Source organism: Humulus lupulus, chromosome 6 (genome assembly GCF_963169125.1).
Source record: "Humulus lupulus chromosome 6, drHumLupu1.1, whole genome shotgun sequence".
NCBI classification, from domain to species: domain Eukaryota; kingdom Viridiplantae; phylum Streptophyta; class Magnoliopsida; order Rosales; family Cannabaceae; genus Humulus; species Humulus lupulus.
The window spans coordinates 208310997-208332792 of NC_084798.1; the positions used below are offsets into that span (position 1 = coordinate 208310997).

At 34.5% G+C, this 21796-nt stretch overlaps 1 protein-coding gene across 1 annotated transcript; it reads left to right on the top strand.

Moving 5' to 3' along the window:
- Nucleotides 1–14071: 14071 nt before the first annotated feature.
- LOC133783060 (probable alpha,alpha-trehalose-phosphate synthase [UDP-forming] 11) lies at nucleotides 14072–17387 on the top strand. Its single transcript, XM_062222591.1, has 3 exons — nucleotides 14072–16342; nucleotides 16432–16705; nucleotides 16803–17387. The coding sequence occupies exons 1-3, from the start codon at nucleotides 14364–14366 to the stop codon at nucleotides 17124–17126; spliced, it is 2577 nt and encodes an 858-aa protein (XP_062078575.1). The 5' UTR covers nucleotides 14072–14363; the 3' UTR covers nucleotides 17127–17387.
- Nucleotides 17388–21796: the final 4409 nt, after the last annotated feature.

Sequence of the window (21796 nt, forward strand, 5' to 3'; positions counted from 1 at the left end):
GCCCTGGAGCTTCTGCGGAGGAATCTAAGACAATGACTTCGCGAGCTGGAAGAGGTTCTGGGTCCGAATCTGGCTCATGACTAGACTCTTCTACGTACTGCCTAAGACCCGGGGCTACGGTACCCTCCCGAAGAGAGGGCCACGACTGAAGGTTAGTCCCATACTCCTCAAAAAAGGCCGACCTAAAGGCTAGGGTGTTGTCTACGACTACAGTACCCCTAGGGCGGCTACTTTCGTAATCTAGCATAAGCCGGTCGACACAATGGAGTAGGGTTATGTCAAGGTCTGGGTCACTTTGATGGCGTTGGACGAGCTGGTTGAGATTAAACCTAGCTGGTCGGGGGTCTGCGGTGGCCTTATCTAAGCCCCTAAATAGATAAGGGTTACCTTGGCCGGAGGGGCCAGCTGCTGCCCCAGACTGGGCCCTCTCCACGTTAACTGCTTAGGCGACCTCCAGCGCCCGCTTCCGCCTCATGAGGGGCACCTCGTCCTCTTCTCCTCCCTCGGCCTCCTCCTCGGGGATGGGCCTCATCTCGCGAGCTGGGGGAAGCCCCCGAGGTCTCCTCAGGGCCAAAGTCTGGCCTGGAGAGATCAGTTTGCATGCCAACATCATCTCGTCTGATACGATCTGGCTGTAGTCCTTTTCGCTGGCGGGCAGCCCCGCCAGTGTCTCGTATTGACTCCCGAGGATCACAGACTTGTCTGTCCTCGCGAAAATGGCTGCAGAATTGTTCTAAGTCAAAAACTGATAAAAGGGAGCTAATCAATACTTAACTTACGAGCTAAGGGTGAAGAGAACTTACGAGGGCGGTTGAAGTAACGAAGTTTGCAGTTGCGAAACCCCGTGGACATAAAGAACTGATCTTTGAAGTCGTTGGGGTGGCTGGGCAGCTCGATGACCGCAGTCATGTTTGGAAAGCAGGTCAAGTAGTAGAACCCGTCGCCTCGCCCCCTCTGCTCCGGGTTGGCCTTGAGGCAGAAAAAATATAAGATGTTCGCTGGGGTGGGGACCTCCCATTCCTGCTTCAGGAATAAATATCTCAACCCCGCTAACAAACGGTACGAGTTAGGGGGGAGCTAGAAAGGGGCCAACTTCATGTAATTGAGGAAGTCAATAAAATATTGGTCCAGCGGGAGGAAGGCCCCAGCCTTGAAATGCTCGTCACTCCAAGTCGCGTATTGCTCGTTGAGCGGCGTGCAGCTCCGCTCACCTTCTAGGGGAGGTCGAGCGATTAGGGCGCCCCTCCCAAGCTCGATATTGTGGGAAAGGAATATTTTATTCACTTTCCCCTGGTCAGTGATCTTCGAGACGATCCTCTCGGCCTCAAAGAATGCGTCGAGCGCCACCTCGTGCTCCCGCTCCACGGCCGACCCGAAAATGGGGATCGGAGATTCCGTCATCACCTCATTTCCTTTGGATTGTTGTGAAGACGAGCTGCCGGCAGTTTTCTTAGGGGCATTCTTCTTGGGTCCCATCAGGTCGCCTAGCGAACAAAAGCAAAAAATTTCAGAAAAGGCGACCTAAGCATAAGAAATAATCTGAAGCGAAGTGTTTCCTTTGCATGGGCTGAGGTAATCTCAGCCCGTGAAGAGTGAGACCACGCGGTTCTATGAACACGCGCCTGTGCTCCCAACAGATCCCCGATTACTCGGAATTCGTGTGTCAGGAGGGTCAGGATAAAAGTTTTCCTTGGAAGGAAAGTTTCAGTAGGCAAACAGTGCGAAAATCGCCTGTGAAACGTGTACCCTAAGCTACCCGATTTTGCACCCAAAAGGCTGGATATTTCAAACAAGCATACCGAAAATCCTACCCAGAAAATATCCCCAGAAAACGTACCCTATGAACCATGCTCCTAAATGTTTTTTTTCTATGGTCGATGCCCTAAAATAAAAACCTACGCCTATCATACCCACAAAAAATCAACAGGATGTTGCATGCGGCTACAGGAACAATTTACCTAAGCTACAGTGAAAAGCAAATTTAAAGCATGCATAAAGAGGAAAACTTACAAGGTGTTTTGTTGTGGGAGGAATGAAGGGGTCGTCTGGGGTAGAGCCTCTTCGAAATATCTGGTGCTAAAACCTCGAAGGAGCTCTCGCACTTGAACTTCTGGAACACTGGGAACAGTAACCGGAAGAAAAAGAGGGTTTTTTGAGACTGAGAAGGAAGAATAAGATGGGAAATTAGAAAATTTTCAAATAAACGGGTGGCCCATGCGTAAGGTGGCCACCCCTTTTATATACGTAGGAGGCCAAGTGAGGAGGGCCGTTGGATTTCCCTGATGTGGGATCCGAGGCTCTCTACTTGAAAGGCGAAACGACGGCCGAGTATAGGCTAGGCCATTTAATGCGGTTCTCGGAAGACGTACCGTCACCAACCACGATGCTCCACGTACTCGACGCCTGCGCAATGGGAGGAATGTGAAATTCCACAAAGAAGCCTAAAAGCCCCCACTGTGGCCCCAGATGACGTCATGCGCCACGAGCAGGGGCTTGGGGGGCAAATGTACGCCCTAAATTCTCCACGGGCTATTAGTAAGGTTAAATATGGCATAATTGTGTGTTAACCATGAGGATGATGTGTACCCCGGAGCTGCTGCCCACAGGTCCCACCTATTTAGCTCGAGGTAGCCACAGGTTCACTGGAGTTGCTAAGGAGTCAGGTCAGGAGTATGGACACCGCGGACTAAGAAGACATCCAGCTCGAGGTACGGGCTTGAGCTGGCGTCTATGACCCCTTGTAAAGTCAACCACGCAATGTAAACGTGTATATATCAGACATCACGTGTCTGATATGTCCCTGAATTCTCAGATACGCAGCCTAAAATTGCATTTTCAGGCACCCACGACTGGGTTGGGCCATGCGGCCCATTATCCCTCTTACCTATTGATTAGACCTCACTTCATTTGTCAGGTTTTAGGAATTAATCATGAATGTCACAGAGATGAAATGATGGGTAAGAAGGTCACGGGATGACCCCCTTTGTCAACCCCCAGGTGCCCTCTCCTATAAATATGGAGAGCCTGGGAGTTGCAAAGGGTTGGATTCTATGATGTAAAAGAAATACTCTGTAAAGAATACCAAAAACTACCAATAATATTGGCTGGTGGAGTAGAAGGATTTTAACCTTTGAACCACCTAAAAAAAGTGTTTGCATTACCATTTTATTTTAAGATCACTCATCTATTTCGGTTTAATACTTAGCACTAATCTCACTCTCTTATTTTCGTAATTACCTGTTGGCGAAGAACCGCATCAACAGTTCCCACCTAGGCTTCCTAACCTCAAATATATCTCCAATTATTTATTTCCATACCCCGATAACCCAGATAACCATCTAATACCCGAAACACCCCTTGGCTCACCCCGAGCCAAGTATTAGGTCCCGTTGTGACTTTCCCGCTAACTAGCTCCCTAGGATCGCCTCAAGTCGCATATTACAAATATATACCCACATAATAATGTGGTTCTCACAATTATAACATATAATCACATTTATGCCCTCAACGGGCTAAAATTACAAATATACCCTTTTAAGCTAAACAAGGCCTACGTGCATACTAATACTCGTAGACATGCATTTCATTTATTCATATAATCATACAAGCATGCTTATCATGGAATCATGCATTAAACTATTTAATTCACACATAAACCAATCGTGCCTTCCAGGCATACTAATCAAGGCCCTTAAGCCTTATTAGTGATTTTTGGGTCGTTACAGCATCATACGCTTGTCCGACCTATTGGTCGTGGAAAACTGAGCGCTAGGTACGCTAGGCCAGCTCTAAGGCTGGTTATATAGATGATAGGGAAATGGGCCCCGATGTGACTTATTAGTCCCATATCCTAGGGCTGGACCCTAGCATTGACTTATTAGTTAAGGACGGCCTTAGCATGTTAAGTGCTGGGTCGTAAAGCATTGACTTATTAGTCAAGGACGGCCTTAGCATGTTGATTTCTGATCGTAAAACATTGACTTATTAGTCAAGGACGGCCTTAGCTCGTTGAGTGCTGGTCGTAAAGCAATGACTTATTAGTCAAGGACGGCCTTAGCACATTGAGTGCTGGTGGTAAAGCAATGAATTATTAGTCAAGGACGACCTTAGCACGTTGAGTGCTGGTCAAAAAACATTGACTTACGAGTCAAGGATGGCAATAGCATGCTGAGTGCTAGTCGATATGATTATGTCTAACCAGGAGCTCATCATACGCTTGACTGACCTATTGGTCGTGAGAAAACTAGAGTGCCAGGTACGCTGGGCCAGCTCCAAGGCTGGTTATACAGAGGATTGGGCAAAGGACCCCAGGGTGACTCATTAGTTCCATATCCAAGGGTACTAAACCCCAATATAATTTATTAATCATGTATTAGGGCGCAGAGCCCTAGTATGATTCCATAATCATGTATTTTGGGCATTGGACCCCGATATGATTCATTGATCGTTTATCTTGGACAATTGGTCCATTTGACGATGTACTCATTTATATGGATGGTATGCATGCATGAGTAGGGTTATTACTGCTAGGCATGCTTATTATGATTTGGTAACATGTTATTAATTAGCTTATGAGCATGTTTAACTTTTCTTGCTAAGCCTTGGCTCACGGGTGCTTTGTGGTGCAGATAAAGAGAAAAGAAAGTCGAACCATCCTTGAGTTGGAGAGCTTAGGTGACGATGTGTACATATGCGGCTGCTCGACCACCACGGCCGAGGGTTTAAAGAGAAACTAGGGTCAAACCCTATTTTGCCGCTTAGGTCGGCAGGTTGTAGCTTTTCATTGAAACTAACCTTTTAAATGTATTTTGGAATCCCATGTATGAAGTAAACGTTTTAATGAAACGATGGTACCTTTGACCAAAAAATTTAACCCGAAACCGTTCATCACGTTTAGTTACACGGTTATGGCCAAATGAATCATTTAGCGAGTTTAGCACTTTTTAAAATACATAGTGTAACGGTCCCTGAGTAGTAGGGCATTACAAATAGTGGTTCACAAAAGGATAAAGGAGTCTACTTTGCTTCTTTCTACTACGCTTTGTTTTATCTTGTGCTATGTTATGTCTTTTCTCATTTCATCCATGCAGTTGTTATTTGTTAGTTTGTTTGTTTTGCTGGTGCAACCCTTCTTATAAACAGCTACCTGATTTTTATTAGTTATTTTTGAGTTTATTGTAAGTTTTGTTACTCTTCTACTTTGAATGAGTCAGATGGAGTGGTAAGAAGAAAAGGCAACTGGACTAAGGAAGGACTCTATAAAACAAAGTATGGGAAAGTCCATGAGGACCATCTAATAATCATCATTCAAACTAATCACTTTTACCTTGAGAATTGAACTAGTCATCCAACCTTGTCCTTGCCCTTAAGCTCCACCGCTGCCTTTATTTCTTTCACTAATTATTTCATCATTTATCTTTCTATTATTTATTCTATTTCATTATTTATATGCAATCGGTCTGATTTGAGCGTCAGAGTTATTTTGGTTGACACTCCACCGATGTTCCTAATTGAACTCTTGCATCTTTCTTTGTTCTTGACATGTTGTTGGTGTCCAGTTTAATTAATTGTAGAAAGAAACATCTACAAACAAAATAATAATGAAGAAAATAATAAGAGAGAAAGTGATAAAAAAATATTAATGTTTTAAGAAAGTGGTATTAACCACCCCACGTTTTCATTAACAAAAGAAATGTGCAACTATTAACAAAATATTGGCATATATCTCTCTAGACAATAGTGAAGTGATACTGGCTCTGGTGACGAACCCGAGCTATTTGTCTATATTTTTACTAAACCTTACAATTTCTTTTTTTTTTATATATCAGAATCAGTAACTAGCAACCATTTGTTTTTCTACCAACTCAGCCCTTAATGTTGTTTCAAGCAAAATGAGAATTATCAATACTACAATGAAAAGTGCTAAGGAACTATTTATTGCACACTTTTTTACACTTTCTCTTCATCAGTGTATGATCTGTGGGGGCATTATTATTTTATATAGGATATTTTATAAACTATTATTAAAATGCACATTTCATTTGTTGATTGAAGAAAGTACACACACAAAAAAAAAAGGTGTAATATTTATAAGTGCATTTTAATTTAGTTAAGAGGAATATCTCATTTGGTATGTTATGTTTTATTGAAATATAATTTTTGTACCCTGTAATACAAAAAATTCCTATCATGTACAATGTATTTGTAAAACTAGTCTCAAATGGAACCTAGAGTTTTTTTTTATAATACCTAAATTATCCTCCATTTAATAAATTAATTGAGTTTCCTTAATTTTTTTATATTTTTAAATAAATTACTTGGTTCAAATTATTTTGAAAATTATAAATTAATTTATTAAAATAGTATCATTTAACATCTTTTTTTATATTAATTAAGTTTTTAATAAAAAAAATCAACTTCTTCTAAAATGCCTGATCAACCATTTAAAAAAAATGCATGATCATATGCAAATTCATCAATCAAGTTTGGTACAAGAACACGAATAGCCTGAAGAAAAATCAATAAAGATTCAAACTTGGTTCTCTATCAATATATTTAGAAACTACAAAACTCATTGAAATCAAAAGAAAGATTCAAACTCAAAGCCTTTTAAGAAACCAGATCGACAACCATCACTACTAAAAAGTTTCTAGAGCTCGTGAGACGCGAGCCCTTTATTTGAGAGCCTTAAAAAGTGAGATTTTTAAGACTCTTGTTGCGAGCCCTAAAAGAATCTTTTTAGGACTCGCGAAGAATGGTCGGCGTCGGTAGTGGAGCCACCACTCCACATTGGTGGTTCGGGAAGTCAATGACTGGCTTCAAAGCCCAAGTCTCGGGGAGCGTCACGGTGGTGATGGTTCTTCATGGAACGACCTAGAATGGTCGGATTTGCACTATGATTTCTCGGATCTCCATGGATTCTGGCGAATGTCGACTTCCAATTCTGATGGTCGTTGAGTCCGTTCCATTAGTGGGTTTTGATGCCCAAAGCACAAAGAATGCAGTGGTAGTAGTCGTTTGGGTCGGGGTGGCTCGAGGCGGTCGGAAAACACTCGAAAGTGTTTGGGAAACTTAGCACCACTGAGACTTCGAACGACTCTAGGCGACAGAGGAGGGCACGTATGGGGCTAGGCTTGCAAGGGTTGAAGGTCGGCGACCTTCTGCGTCATCTGGTCTGGCGCATGTCGGCGGTGGACGACGGCAGGATAGCAGTCAGGCTTCGCATTGACGCAGGTGGGAGAGAGAGAGAGAGAAAGAGGCAACTGCTCCTTGTTTTCTTCTTCTTTGTGTGCCGATGAGAAAAATATGATGCCTTAATATAGTCCCAATTTGAAAATGATAATAAATTTTTGTCCTTTTTTACTTAAAAGTTTTTAGGGCACATTTTGGGAGCCCTTAATACTCATTTAGGACACCTAAAGTGAGCCCTTAAAAGTTACCATTTATTATACACTTAAATTTTCTATTGAGGTTTTTTAAGACTCACGTGTTGTTTTAGGACTTACATTTATGTGCGTGTCCTAAAAATGTAACTCGTAAATGATATTTTATAGTAGTGCATCCTCAATTCCCTTGCCAACTTGTGAGTTACGTCGACCTAGAAAAGAAAGAATCTCACCATCGGACTAGAGAAGAAATCCTACATGTCGCTTCTCTAGCATTGTTGATAATCGTTTGCTACTGAAACTTTGCTTCTCCATCCGAGTTGTGCATGACACATGTGCCTCCCATCGCTTCCTCAACCGCACGAGTCCCAGCCCAGTCCCCCCATCTCGTGGTTCGGTGCCGAGAGTTGACTTCCTCCGTCTTTGATCCAACCAAAAGCTAACCTCCTCTGTCTTTGATCCGACCAAGATCCAGATTTGTGACCTCTGGTGCTAAAAGATGGATGTTATCGGAAGAAAAAGAAGAAAGAGGAGCGAGAAAAAGAAAAGAAAAAAGTTAATTTGGATTTTAGTTTAGTATAATTATAGTTTTGAAATATTGATTTTAGTTGTTTCTTTTTAAAATATATATATATTTGAAATAAAAAATATTATGTTTATTTTATAATTAATTTACTAATTATAAGATAAATGGACCAATTATAATATATTTCAGACTGTCTAATTGGGAATATACTTAGTTGGTACCTTATGTTTCATTTAAATATAAATTTAGTATCTTTTAATACGAAAAATACCTATTAATACCTTATACTCTAATTTTGTCATAATACCCCAAATATCCTTAATTATAAGTACTTAAATAAAAAAACATTTATTTGAATAAAAAATATATTTTAAAGTAACATTTGGTATTAAAGGGTAAATTAAAAAGGGAATTTATGTTTCTAATTATTTTTATAACTTTAAAATATATTTTTTTACTCAAATAAATATTAATTATTTTTGTATTTATAATTCAGGGCATTATGAAAAAATTATTAACCAAATTAGAATATAAAGTATTATTTTTGACTGATTTTACAAATATAAAGTATTAATAGGTATTTTTTGAATTAGATGATATCATATTTGTATTTCAATGAAATATAAGGTACCAACATAGTAAATTCCTATTTTCATTTTACTTAATTAATTTATAATCTTAAAAATATTTTACACCAACTAATTTAGTTTAAAATATAAAAAAATAAGAAAATCCAATTAATATATTAAATAAAGGGTAATTTAAATATTATGAAAAATGCATCAACCAAAATTCTATTTAAGGTACTATTTATAATGATTTTAGTAAGTATTGGAATTTTTTTGCATTAGTAGATACCAATTCTATATTTCAAGGTACTAAATGGGAATTTTTTTTCCTTTAGTTAGTTTATTTTTTTGTTTATAGTTGATTTTTTAATCATTCAATTTAAAACATTGGAGATAAAGTGGGTCCCACCTGACCTGGCCGAATTACCACGTTGCACATTAGGTAGGTCCCACGTGCCCTGAAAATATCGTTTTTGGATAACTATGCACTGTTTGTTTTTATCTTTTTCTCTTAAAAGAAAAGTTCTGGACGATGACAGGTGGAGAGCTATCACTGTCACATCATCCAATCGGAGAGATCCACGTCAGATGCTCATGAAGTTGAGGTAATCATGTGAATTGCAGGTGAATAAAATCTTTATTTATTATTTTTTTCTTTTAAAAAATTCTTTATTCATTTATTTAATTTTTTAATAAATAAAATTATGGTTAGAAGAGAATATAGTATGAACGCATCTCAGCCTCGAAGGAAGTTTAATAGTTTTCGTTATCAAGATCTTATCGAGAATCTAACTGACCCCCAAAAATCAGAAAAACGTGCTATTAAAAATTCAATTATTATTAATTAATGAAAATTTTGACTTCCAAATTATACTTATCAGAATCAATAGACTATTTTATGAATCAAAATAATGCGTCATTATTTCAAATTAATGGGGAAATTAGCTTAATTTTTAGTACTATTATTCTAATATATAATATGTGGGATAGATCGAAAGTCTTGTTCATTACGTGAAGTGTCAAAATTAATTGATAATAAACTTTCAAACTAATGATGTATAGATGGTTTATATCTTTTTGGACCCTGTGTTTTTTTTTTTCATTATTTGTTTGGATTTTGTGTTTTGATAAATTATTTTTTGGACCCTATATTTTGTAAAATGGTTAAAATAGAATCATAAATTCAATTTTGGTCAATGTTTTCTAAACTAAAATCACACATAATTTACTAAACTAACAATTTAGAACAAAAATAAAATCACTATGCTTAAAAACTGTGTTGTTATATACAATTTTTTCTTCATCAAAATTGAGTTTAGAGTTCTATTTTAACCATTTTACAAAATATAGGGTCCAAAAAATAAATTTTCAAAACACATAATCTAAATAGATAATGAGAAAAAACACAGGGTCAACAAAAGTATAAACCCATCTATAAATATCGTAGGAAAAAATAACAATGTAAATCATATTTATCCTAGGATGGCCTAATCCTAGAACTGAAATCACTCACTATATCCAATTTATTTTACGTAATCTTAATTAATATTTAAGATTTTAAGGAATATATTTACTATGGGTGTTAATTTGGGTAACGACATGACTATGACACGAAAATAAATAGGTTTGGGTAACACGTTTAATTCGTAGACCCGTTTAATAATATTGTCGTGTCATAATCGTGTCAATACGATAACACGAATAATTATTATATGTTTTATCACTTTTTCATATAGTTATAATTAATTGTGTCAATTTCATATTGTGTCATGACACATTAATCGTGTCATAATCGTGTTATCGTGTCGTATTGACCCGTTTAATAATCGTGTCGTATTCGTGTTCGTGTTTTTGACATATTTAATAATCGTGTCACGGTCGTATTCACCTTATTTGTGCAGTTACACGAATCACCAACCCTAATAAATACTAATATATCTTTCTACTAAATCACTCTTAAAAAGTGGCATATTTTAATAAAAATAATTATATTAGTGAGGATCAAAATTCAAATGGGATTATAAACTATTTTTAGCAAAGAAGTTTTGTATTTTATTTTTTGGGTTTTATTAATAAAAGAAAAACGTCATTATATTAATTAAGTAATAACAATATTACTAATAAAAAAATACATGAAAGAATTTCTCTAATAAAAAAAATAGGGAAATTTACGGCAAAAATCATTAAGTAGTTCAAAAAATTATACTTAAATCACTAAGTAATTTTTTTTGTGGCAAAAATCAAGAAATTGTCTAAAAGATTGCACTTAATCATTAAGTAGTTTTTTGGTGACAAAAGTTAGTAAATAGTCTAAAATGTTGCACTTAAATCACTAAGTAATTATTTTTGTTGCAAACGTCACATTTTACACAAATTTAATCTTAACATCAATATAATAAATTGAATCCCGGTTAAAAATAAAAAATAATTTAAAAATTTCTAATATAAAAATATTATTATATATTAGTTAAATCAAAATTTAAAAAATAATACAACTTAAATTGAATTAAAACTTAATTTATTTAAAATTAAATCATTTTCCATGTTATAATTTTTTATTTTTTTCTTGTAAAATAATTTTTAAATATTAGAATTATATATTTTTATGTATTTATTAATTAAAATTGAGATAAACGATAACAAGACTAAAGGACAATTATTACAATCAAATCGAATTATCTTCAGCTACTCTGTTGTAAAAGAAATGTATATTTATAGTCAAAATTAATTATTAATGAATTTATATTCATAAAAAATAAAAGAGCTAAATTTATAGAAGAAAAAAAACTCGAATATGATTAGAATTATATATTTTATAGAAATTTTTAATAACTGCTGCAAAAAATTATAATATAAGTTTGATCTATATAGAGTGATAGATTTTTTTTTAATTAACCTAATATATTATTATTTATTTATTAGTGTGAAACTCAATACTAATCTTAATATTGTTTTGTCTAATTAATATATAAAAATTCTCTGTCAATTTCATATACAATTTTTTTTTAAATGTATATTATATTCGATTTAAAAAGATAGAATTATTATATACAAGTCATCACAATACTTTACTTCATATGTTGAAAATTGACAACCCTACAAACTCTTAGGATTTTCAAATTAATATGTTTAGGTTTAGACCAAATCATTTTAATTAGTTGAAAATAATAACAATCGTCGTCTATATATTTGTTTACATTAATTAAGGCCGTGTTGTTAATATTGTAATTATGTGTGCTAATTTTGTGACGTGTCTTTATTTGTTTATACTTTTAAGATTAATGTTGTCTTGTGTTAAAATTAAAAAAATTATGAATAAATATTTTATTTTCAAAATTTAGTTATCAAATCCCCAAATTAAAAACAAATAGTTTTATAATTAGCTATTTCGGTGATTATTTACATATTTTATTAGGGGTCAAGTTGGAATCTCAAGAGTAAGTTTCATTCAATCTTGACATGTGTTTTAATTTATGTCTAATCTTTGACTTTACACCATTTTTTTTCAACTATAACATACAAAAAATAATTATTACAATATCTTATTATAATCTCAATGATCACTCTTAAATATTACCATCTTAAGAAAAAAAAAATTGACAATATATTTTACAAAGTTGAAATAATTTCATTAAAAAGAAATGAAATAGTTTCTCTAAAATAATAAAATGTAAATCACAACAATACTCAATAGTCAAATAAATGAATTTTCAAGAAACAAATAAATAAATAGAATATTCCAAGTGATATAAACTACTCGACAATAACACACAATGTCTTGAAATTATTGATTAGTTAGAAAAAAAATTAATAGTAGGCAAAAAATTTTAAAATAAAAATAAAAAGAAGATGCTGACGTGGATGAGGAGGAACCGGAGCAAACAGCGAATGTAACGTGATTGTAGAAAACGAACCGTAGAGAAAGCCACGTGTCTAAACTAGGCGGTGGTATATGAACCACGCAAGGGGGACCCAGCCAAGTCAGCAGTCAAATCTATCCAACACTTTGGGTAGAACCACCCCAACACGCCACGTCTTCATCTTAGTACCTCCGTGGCACCTCCTAGAACCCGCTTTTTTATTATTATTATTTTTTAATGATAAAAAAATTCACTTTTTGATTAATTATTTTTTATAGTTAGAATTTATTTATTTTTTATTTTTAGGCTGATATGATCAAATAGTTCTGGACAACACAGACGAAACAGTCTTAAAAACCCGTAGGAGTACAGAGATGCTGACATGTGTCAGATTTTAAGAGAGAATTTTTTTTAAAAAAATAAATAATAATTTTTAAATGTGTTGTCCACGCGTGTCTTTTTGCAAATTTCACGAGATTTTTCTTTTACTCCAACTACCAAAAAAAAATATATATATATAGATTTTTTTTTTAAAATTCCCATGAGATAAGAAGAAAAAAAAATCAAGTAAAAGATTTCTTACCATCTAAGATGTATAAATATCTACCTGAAAAAAGTACATAAATATCTTACTTTAAAAAATTTATAATTAATGTTAATGTTATTAGTAGAAATTTATAAGAAAAAGATTTCACATATGTGTTTTGCACGATCATTTATTTGAAATTTATATTTTGTTAAATTATATATTTTTTTTTTTTTGTCGGGGATAGATTTTATAACTATTTAGAATGTAACGAAAAAAAAGTATAAATTGGAGGGGAGTTTTCTCCGACTAGCAAAACTCATCGTCTAGTCTAAGGGTATGCTTTGCCAATCCATGAGCCAGATTATTAAACTTTTGGCCGACATGTGACAAAGATGTCTCGAAAAAATAGACAATAAAATTTTAATATCTGAAAAAATAATCCCAGTTTATTTTAATATTTTTAGTTTTGTAACACGAATGAAAATAGTATTTTATTTAAAATTAATTATTAAGTTAAGATAAAAAAAATATATGTTAGAAAAGTAAATAATGAAATATTATATTTCAAAATATTTTCATCAAAATGAAATCTAGAGTAACGATTTGATTTATTTTATAAAATTTGGGGTAGGTAAAAACATAGAGTTCAAACGTATATTTTGCTCAAATACAAAGTTTAAAATATTATTTATGTGAATATATATAATTTATTAAATTCATTAAGGTAAAATAACTTCTAAAGCTGGTGATGACAATTTTTTTTAAAGAGTAATGGAGTATTTGTAAGAAATTAATTGACATATAAAAGGGAATTTAGTGTTTTTCTTTTTATTTAAAAAAAAAATCCAAACAAAATAACAAACCAAGATGGCAATTTATGACATTTCCATAAATATAAATTTTATCCTTATTCAATTATCACAAAATATTCAAAAGCCAAAGATAACCTTTTTAATGAATAAAAAAACAAGAAATGTACTAAGAAAACAAACGAGAGCAAGTTAGAATAACAAGTCGGATATAGTTAGAACAACAATTATCCACTACAGTCGACCACACTGTATACGATAAAGAACACAATCTACGCCCAATCAAATCTCCACCGTTAGATCGACCCACCTTTTGCTTACGTACTAACCATATCTATCCATATATATGTAAAAAAAAAAAAAAAAACTCAAATTTCATCTCTACCATTTCGTTCTTATCCAATTACTTATTCAAAATTTAAAAATAAAAAATCAAATTTTTATAGTTAAGAGAGAGAAAAAAAAAAGAGCGTATTAAGAGAAAGAGATTTTTCTTTCTCTCTCCATTATGGAAGGTGTATCAACAACGTCCTTGATTTTCATTACTCCTAGATTCATCTATCTCTGCAACACCCATATATGAAAACCAAAAAAAAAAAATTCAAATCTTTGATTGAAAAGTATCCAATCCCATTATCAAAATCGAATTTTTATAAAGGATCCAGTTTTCACTTCTCTGGTCATTATGCTATCGGGATCATCGCGTTTGGACCAGTTGAATTTGCTTTCCATTGATGATTTTTGGGCTATGAATCGCTTCCCAAGACTCATGACTATGCCCGGTGTGATATCACCGCCGTCGGAGTTCGAAAACGGCGACGTCTCGTCTCCTACGTCCTCCGTCGCCGTTCAAGAGCGACGTATCGTCGTTTCGAACCAGCTACCGATACGAGCGACCAGAAACGCCGAGACCTCAAAATGGTCGTTTGAACTGGACAAGGACAGCCTCGTACTACAACTCAAAGACGGGTTCGGTCCCCAAGTCGAAGTAATCTACGTGGGTTGTCTCGAAGTCGAGATCGAAGCTCCGGAGCAGGACGAGGTATCCCAAATTCTCCTCGACAGGTTTCGTTGCGTCCCGACTTTCTTGTCGTCCGAGACTCGGGACAAGTTCTACCATGGATTCTGTAAACACTATCTCTGGCCTTTGTTTCATTACATGTTGCCCATTTCGCCTAGCCACGGAGCCAGGTTCGATAAGTCCCAATGGCGAGCCTACGTCTCGGCTAATAAGTCCTTCGCCGATAAAATCATGGAGGTCATAAATCCAGATGAGGATTTCATCTGGGTTCACGATTACCATCTCATGATCCTCCCCACCATCCTCCGAAGACGATTCCACCGAGTCAAACTCGGTTTCTTCCTCCACAGCCCTTTTCCTTCGTCTGAAATCTACAGGACTCTGCCTGTTCGTAACGAGATTCTCCAGGGTCTGTTGAACTGTGATCTTATTGGGTTTCACACGTTCGATTACGCCAGGCATTTCTTGTCCTGTTGTAGTCGGATGTTGGGTTTGGATTACCAGTCGAAAAGGGGTTATATTGGGCTCGAGTACTATGGTCGAACAGTTGGTATTAAGATCTTACCAGTTGGGATCCATATGGGTCAGCTTCAATCTGTTTTGTCTCTTTCTGAAACTGCAGAAAAAGTCAGGGAATTGAAAGAAGAATACGACGGAAAGATTGTCGTTTTGGGTGTCGACGACATGGATTTGTTTAAAGGTATTAGCTTGAAGTTTCTGGCAATGGGTCAACTCTTGGAAGAGCATGCTCACTTAAGAGGTAAAGTAGTTTTAATTCAGATTACTAACCCTGCAAGAAGCCAAGGCAAAGATGTTCAAGATGTTGAGAACGAGAGCAACTCCATTGCTGAAGAGATTAACCAAAAGTATGGTGAAGATGGTTACCAGCCAATTGTTTTCATCAAAAGACAGGTTACGACATTAGAGAAGGCTGCGTTCTATGCCATAGCTGAGTGCTGTGTAGTGAATTGTGTCAGAGATGGTATGAATTTGGTGCCTTATAAGTACACTGTTTGTAGGCAGGGGAGCCCTGTTTTGAACAAGGCATTGGGAGTTGCTGAAAATCCCAAGGAGAGTGTTATAATTGTGTCCGAATTCATCGGTTGTTCGCCTTCTCTTAGTGGCGCCATTCGGGTCAATCCATGGAGCATTGAGGCTGTCTCTGATGCCTTGAATTTGGCCATTTGTATGCCGGAGATGGAGAAGAGGCTTCGCCATGAGAAGCATTACAAGTACATTAATTCTCATGATGTGGCCTTTTGGGCTAAGAGTTTTGATCAAGACCTTGAGAGAGCTTGTAAAGATCATTACTCTAAGAGGTGTTGGGGAATTGGGTTTGGTTTAGGATTTAGAGTTGTGGCTTTGGGACCAAATTTCAGAAAGCTCTCATTGGAACATATAGTTTCTGCTTATAGAAACACAACTAGTAGGTTGATACTATTGGACTATGATGGTACTATTAAGTCACAAGCTTCGGTTAACAAAGCTCCTTCTGATATAATCATCTCTCTATTGAATTGCTTATGTGATGATCCTAAAAATGTTGTCTTCATTGCTAGTGGAAGAGGGAGGGAGCCACTCAGTGAATGGTTTGCACCATGTAAGAAATTGGGTATTTCAGCTGAGCATGGCTACTTTACAAGGTAAGAACTTATTTGGCTTTCTACATAGTTGATGAATTTGACACCATTTTTTCTCTTTGCTAATATTGTGTTTGCTCAAATTTCTTTAGGTGGAATAGTAGTTCTTCATGGGAAACTTGTTCCTTAGCAGTGGACTTTGATTGGAGAAGGGTTGCAGTTCCAGTAATGGAACTTTATACTGAGGCAACAGATGGGTCTTTTATAGAACAGAAAGAAAGTGCATTGGTTTGGCACCACCAAGATGCTGACCCTCATTTTGGCTCATCTCAGGCCAAGGAGCTTCTTGACCATCTTGAGAGTGTTCTTGCAAATGAGCCTGTTGTGGTCACCAGAGGTCAACATATAGTGGAAGTAAAGCCTCAGGTAAATAAATCCATAATCTGTTCTGAAACATTCCATAATGTTGTCATAGAACTTAGTTTATTCCTTGAACTTTTTTTGTGTGTGTGGTACTATTCAGGGTGTGAGTAAAGGCAGAGCTGTTGAAAGCCTCATATCAACTATGCAAAGCAATGGCAGGTCACCAGATTTTGTGCTGTGCATAGGGGACGACCGCTCTGATGAGGACATGTTCGAGTCCATTTACCGGTCATCCTCGAACCCCTCCTCTCTACCAGCCATAGCTGAAGTCTTTGCCTGCACAGTAGGCCAGAAGCCAAGCACAGCAAAGTACTATCTTGATGATTCAACTGAAGTCATTAAGCTTCTCATTGGCCTTGCTTCTGCTTCAGTACTTGAGCCAAAATTCAATAGTGCCTCACATTCATTTGAAGTTCTTTCTTAGGAAAAAGGAAAATGGGAGTTACAGCTTTTGGGGTCTTGAGTTTCATAGAGCTTATCTCTGTTTGATCTCTTATCTTTTGTTAGGAGTTGATAGAATATGTCTTTTCTTTTTAGAGTTTATGATAAGATGATGTGATACCTCCTTGTACAGACTATGATACTTAGTTTTACAGCTTTCGTTTGAAAAAAGAAACAGAAAAGCCAACCCTTAGAAAAATTTCAGATTTACTTCATTCAATTTCAACAGGAAAGATTTTGGTTCTTTGTTTTTGTTAAAGGCGTTTTCTTTCAATTTTGATTTTGATTTTGATTATTTTGTCAAACACTTGTGTTGACAAAGACAATTTGAACTTGTTTAGGCACAAAGACAATTTGAACTTGTTTAGGCTTTCTTTATAATTGTCTTGTCCAACTTATTAGGAACGGTGCATACGGTGAATTGACTTGTCATATGCAATTTGAGGTCAAATTGACATCTCTAATTAGATTATTAGAGATCTATTTAACTAGAGCTCTATTTTATCTTATGTGCCTATATATATATTAATTAGAAAATTAAGAATATTTGAGTTGCATTGGTGGACTCAAGATTTTATTTTACCGGAAGACAAAAGTTAAATAATTATACATATATAATATAAATGTATAAATAAAGGATTAAACTATAAATACAATTACATGTAATTTTTTTTTATATAAGTTTGAGAGGGGGCAATAGCCCTCCCTAATGTTTGAGAGCCTTATCTTTAAAATAGAGTTACAATCTTCTTCAAATCACCACATGATTTAGTTATCTTAAATAATATGGTAACAAACAATAAGTTATTGAAGAAAAAAAAACATGAAAATGGTTTACTTTGGTGGTTGTGTTTGGTAAAATTTTTGTTTTTAAAATTTTTAAATACAAAAATGAAAATAATATTTTTATTTTTGTTTTTTTATTTTTAAAAAATAAAAATATGTTTGATAGTTATTTTTGTTTTTTGTTTTAAAAAAAAATAATAATAAATTTGTTTGATAATTTTTATTTTTATTTTTTGTTTAACAATATAAAATGAAGTGTTGATTTGAAGAATGGTAGAAAAAAAAAAAAAGTAAAATCCAATTTCAAAAAAATTTATTTTCAAAATTTAATAAATTTTAATTAATTTTAAAAAAAATAATAAATAGAAATAGAATTACTAAAATACTATTTTACTATTAATTATAAATTTTTAATTAATTAAATAAAAAATTATTTTTTTAATTGTTACAAAACAGCTACTTTGTTTTTGTAACACTTTTAAAAAAATTCCCTTGAGAATTTAGGCACTAACTCACACCTTTTTTGGTGCAAGTCATTACAAAACTTAACAGTAAACACTCTTAATTTGACTTACGTTATAAATCATTAATTACACTTTTCTACTATTATAAATTAATAATTTTTAATTTGACGAGCATTTTTCTATTATTATAAATATTATTAATTTTTAATTTGACTTACGTTTCTTTAACATTATGAGTCAAAAGCTGAAATAAATTTGTAATGTTAAATAAATATTTAATGAGTAGATATTACTCAAACCACATACAATTACATTTAATTTTCAAATCCTGCAAAACCCAAGCAATGAACCACTTCATTTGAATTCTCAGATTAATTTTTAAGAAAATTTTAGTAGTTTAAACAAATAATTAGTAGTATATAATTTGGAGAGAATCAGCAACGGTAGAAAATATTTCATTTTGATAGAAGATGGAAAAAAAAAAACAAAAGGTGAGGAAAGTGGGGGAATGTGTCCTGTTGAAATTTTTGTAAAAATTCTATTAAGCTTATTTTTTTTATCAATAAAGTAAAAACCCTACAATCTTTAACAAGTCATCATCAAAATTTTAAGGAGGAAACTAGGAGTAAATAAACTTTTTCTCAACCCACCCAACTCGACTAACCCCCAAATAACAACTCGAACAATCTGAGAAAATACAACCCGAACAACTTGAATTGTATTTTCAACTCGACCATTAAAATTACGAGTGAGTTGGATAACTTTTCCACCTGCCAAACTTAACCAACCTAATCATATAAGCAATTTTCTAATTTATTTTTGGTAAGTTTTATGCATATTTTTGTTAGAGAATATATATAATTCGATGAACATAGTGAAATCATAGAAATACAATAGACAATAGGATTGATTAAATAAAAGTACAACTCAATTGCAAAACATACAATTAAAATTGAAAGATGTAGAAGAAGAATGATACAAATCAAATTATAAAAAATACAAATAAAGATGTAGACTAGAATAAAGAAATAAGAACAAAAGAAATAAAGAACAAGAACTCCCATGTAACCAAAGTGTAGAGTAGTGGAGATCACCAAGTTAAACAAGGCTCACGTGTTATATTATTTTAAATAATATAATGTTAGATTAAATAATGTGAAAAAATGTGATTTGCCACACAAATGCGATTTGTCACACCTTGTAATATATTTTTAAGAGTCACAAAATTAGACACATGTGTGTGCCCAAATGTGACATATTTTGGAGTTACAAAAATAGTTACAAATTTGTAACTCCCAAATATTACCCAATAATGTATAGATTGTGTGTTACACATTTGAGTTTGGATTTCACAAAGCCATTATGAAATATTGCTGTTGGAGACATGTTTTTAACTCCCATTAGGTGTATGGAGGTTACAAAATCATGTGGCAAAAGGGTTTGAGACGTTTTGGAAAAACTGAAAAATTTGTGCTGAAAATGGCCTGTGGTCGCGGTTACTGTTTATCTCTGGTCGCGGCCTGGGGGATAGAGGCCAGTGGCCGCAGCCACTGATACTCCTGGCCATGGCCAGTGAGGCTAACAACCAATTTCTTTTTTCATTTTCTTCCAATTTGAACGGTTTTAACATCCCAAGTAACTCCCAAATCTCTATTTTAATTCCATAAACATCAAATTAAACATTGGTAACAACCATGTGGGTTGGTGGAATTTGAAATTCAAAGAGTATCTCAAAATCTATAAATATGAGCATGATGCTCACTTATAAGACACACTATTTTCTATCCACAAAGTACTTGGCTGGAAAATACACCATAGAGGTTTGAAAATTCCAAAGAGATATCTTAGTGCTTAGAGAATAGGGGGAAATAAGCTTTTGGACAAAAATTTTGAACCTTGTTCAAGTTGGTGATCCCCACTACTCTACACTTTGGTTGTGTGAGAGTTTTTGTTCGTATTATTGTTCTTTTCATTCTTTTGATCTTGTTGTTCTTATTTTACTTGTATTATCATTGTTCTGAGTGTGTAATCTTCTTCTTTTACATATTTCTATTTACTTGTATTTTGTGCAGTTGAGTTGTAACATTTATTTAATCAATATTACCTTGTCTATTGTATTTTTTTGCATGGAGTTGTATTTTGGTTTTCCACATTTCTATTGAGTATAATATATATTCTCTAACATCAAGACATTTGTCCAAAAGCTTATTTACCCCTGTTCTCTAAGCTCTAAGGGACTCTCAAGTTTGGAAATATCTCTTTAGAATTATTAAGTCTTTTGGTGTATTTTCTAGCCAAGTGCTTTGTGGATAGAAAATGGTGTGTTTTACAAGTGAGCATTAGACTCATATTTATAGAGTGTTGAGATACCCTTTGAAATTCAAAATCCACCAACCCTCTTGGTTGTTACCAATGTTTTATTGGATGTTTATGGAATTAAAATGAAGATCTAGGAGTTACTTGGGATGTTAAAAACTTTCAAATTGGTAAAAAGGAAAGATGGAATTTGGTTGCAAGCACCCTAGGCCGCGACCGTGAGCCACTGCTTCCCAAGCTGCGGCTTGGGATGCTTGTGGCTGCGGCCTGAAGGCTGTTACAGCCTCCAATGTTTGCACCTTTTCCCAAAACGTCCCAATACATTTCCCACATGATTTTGTAACTCCCATACACCTAATGGGAGTTAAAAACATATTTTCAACAGATATATTGCATTATGACTTTATGAAATTCAATAAAAAATTATGTAACTCTCATTCTACACATCATTGAGTGATATTTGGAAGTTGCAAATTTGTAGTTGATTTTGTAACTCCAAAATATGTTACACTTGGACACACATATATCCAATTTTGTAACTCTCAATATTATGTTACAAAGTGTGACAAATCACATTTATCACATTATACCCCCCCCCCCCCCCCCCCCCCCACACACACACACACTTAGATTAAGTAATCACTTCTTGTAACACTTATTCAATCAATCAAACATTATATTAAAATATAATATTCTCCTACTTGATTAAATAATTACTCTCTCTATAGGGACCATTGCATTAGAACATAAGGTAAAATGTCTTTCGACTTGAATTTTACCTTAGTGTAATTATCACAAAATTTGTTGAAATTTTGGTTGTCAAGACATTGAACCACTATTCTTTGATAACAAATCAGTGATAACACACACACCTTTGCAATGTTCGCTTGAGACCTCAGTGTCTCGCTTTGCACCGTTAATGGCCAAGTGCACAATTCATTCATAGACTTTTCTTGAGAATGACTCCCAACTCTCATGAGGGGCAGCACCACCCCCTAGGTCTATATAGGTAGAACTCTTACAGTATTTTGTTACCCTAAAATTTTTGTCTTCTCAAGACTGAGTTCTATTAAAAAACTTTCGATTT

Coding starts and splice junctions, on each gene's coding strand:
- LOC133783060 (XM_062222591.1), top strand. CDS start 14,364: ATGCTATCGGGATCATCGCGTTTGGACCAGTTGAATTTGCTTTCCATT. Junction 16,343..16,431: donor GAGCATGGCTACTTTACAAG/GTAAGAACTTAT, acceptor AAATTTCTTTAG/GTGGAATAGTAGTTCTTCAT. Junction 16,706..16,802: donor TAGTGGAAGTAAAGCCTCAG/GTAAATAAATCC, acceptor GGTACTATTCAG/GGTGTGAGTAAAGGCAGAGC.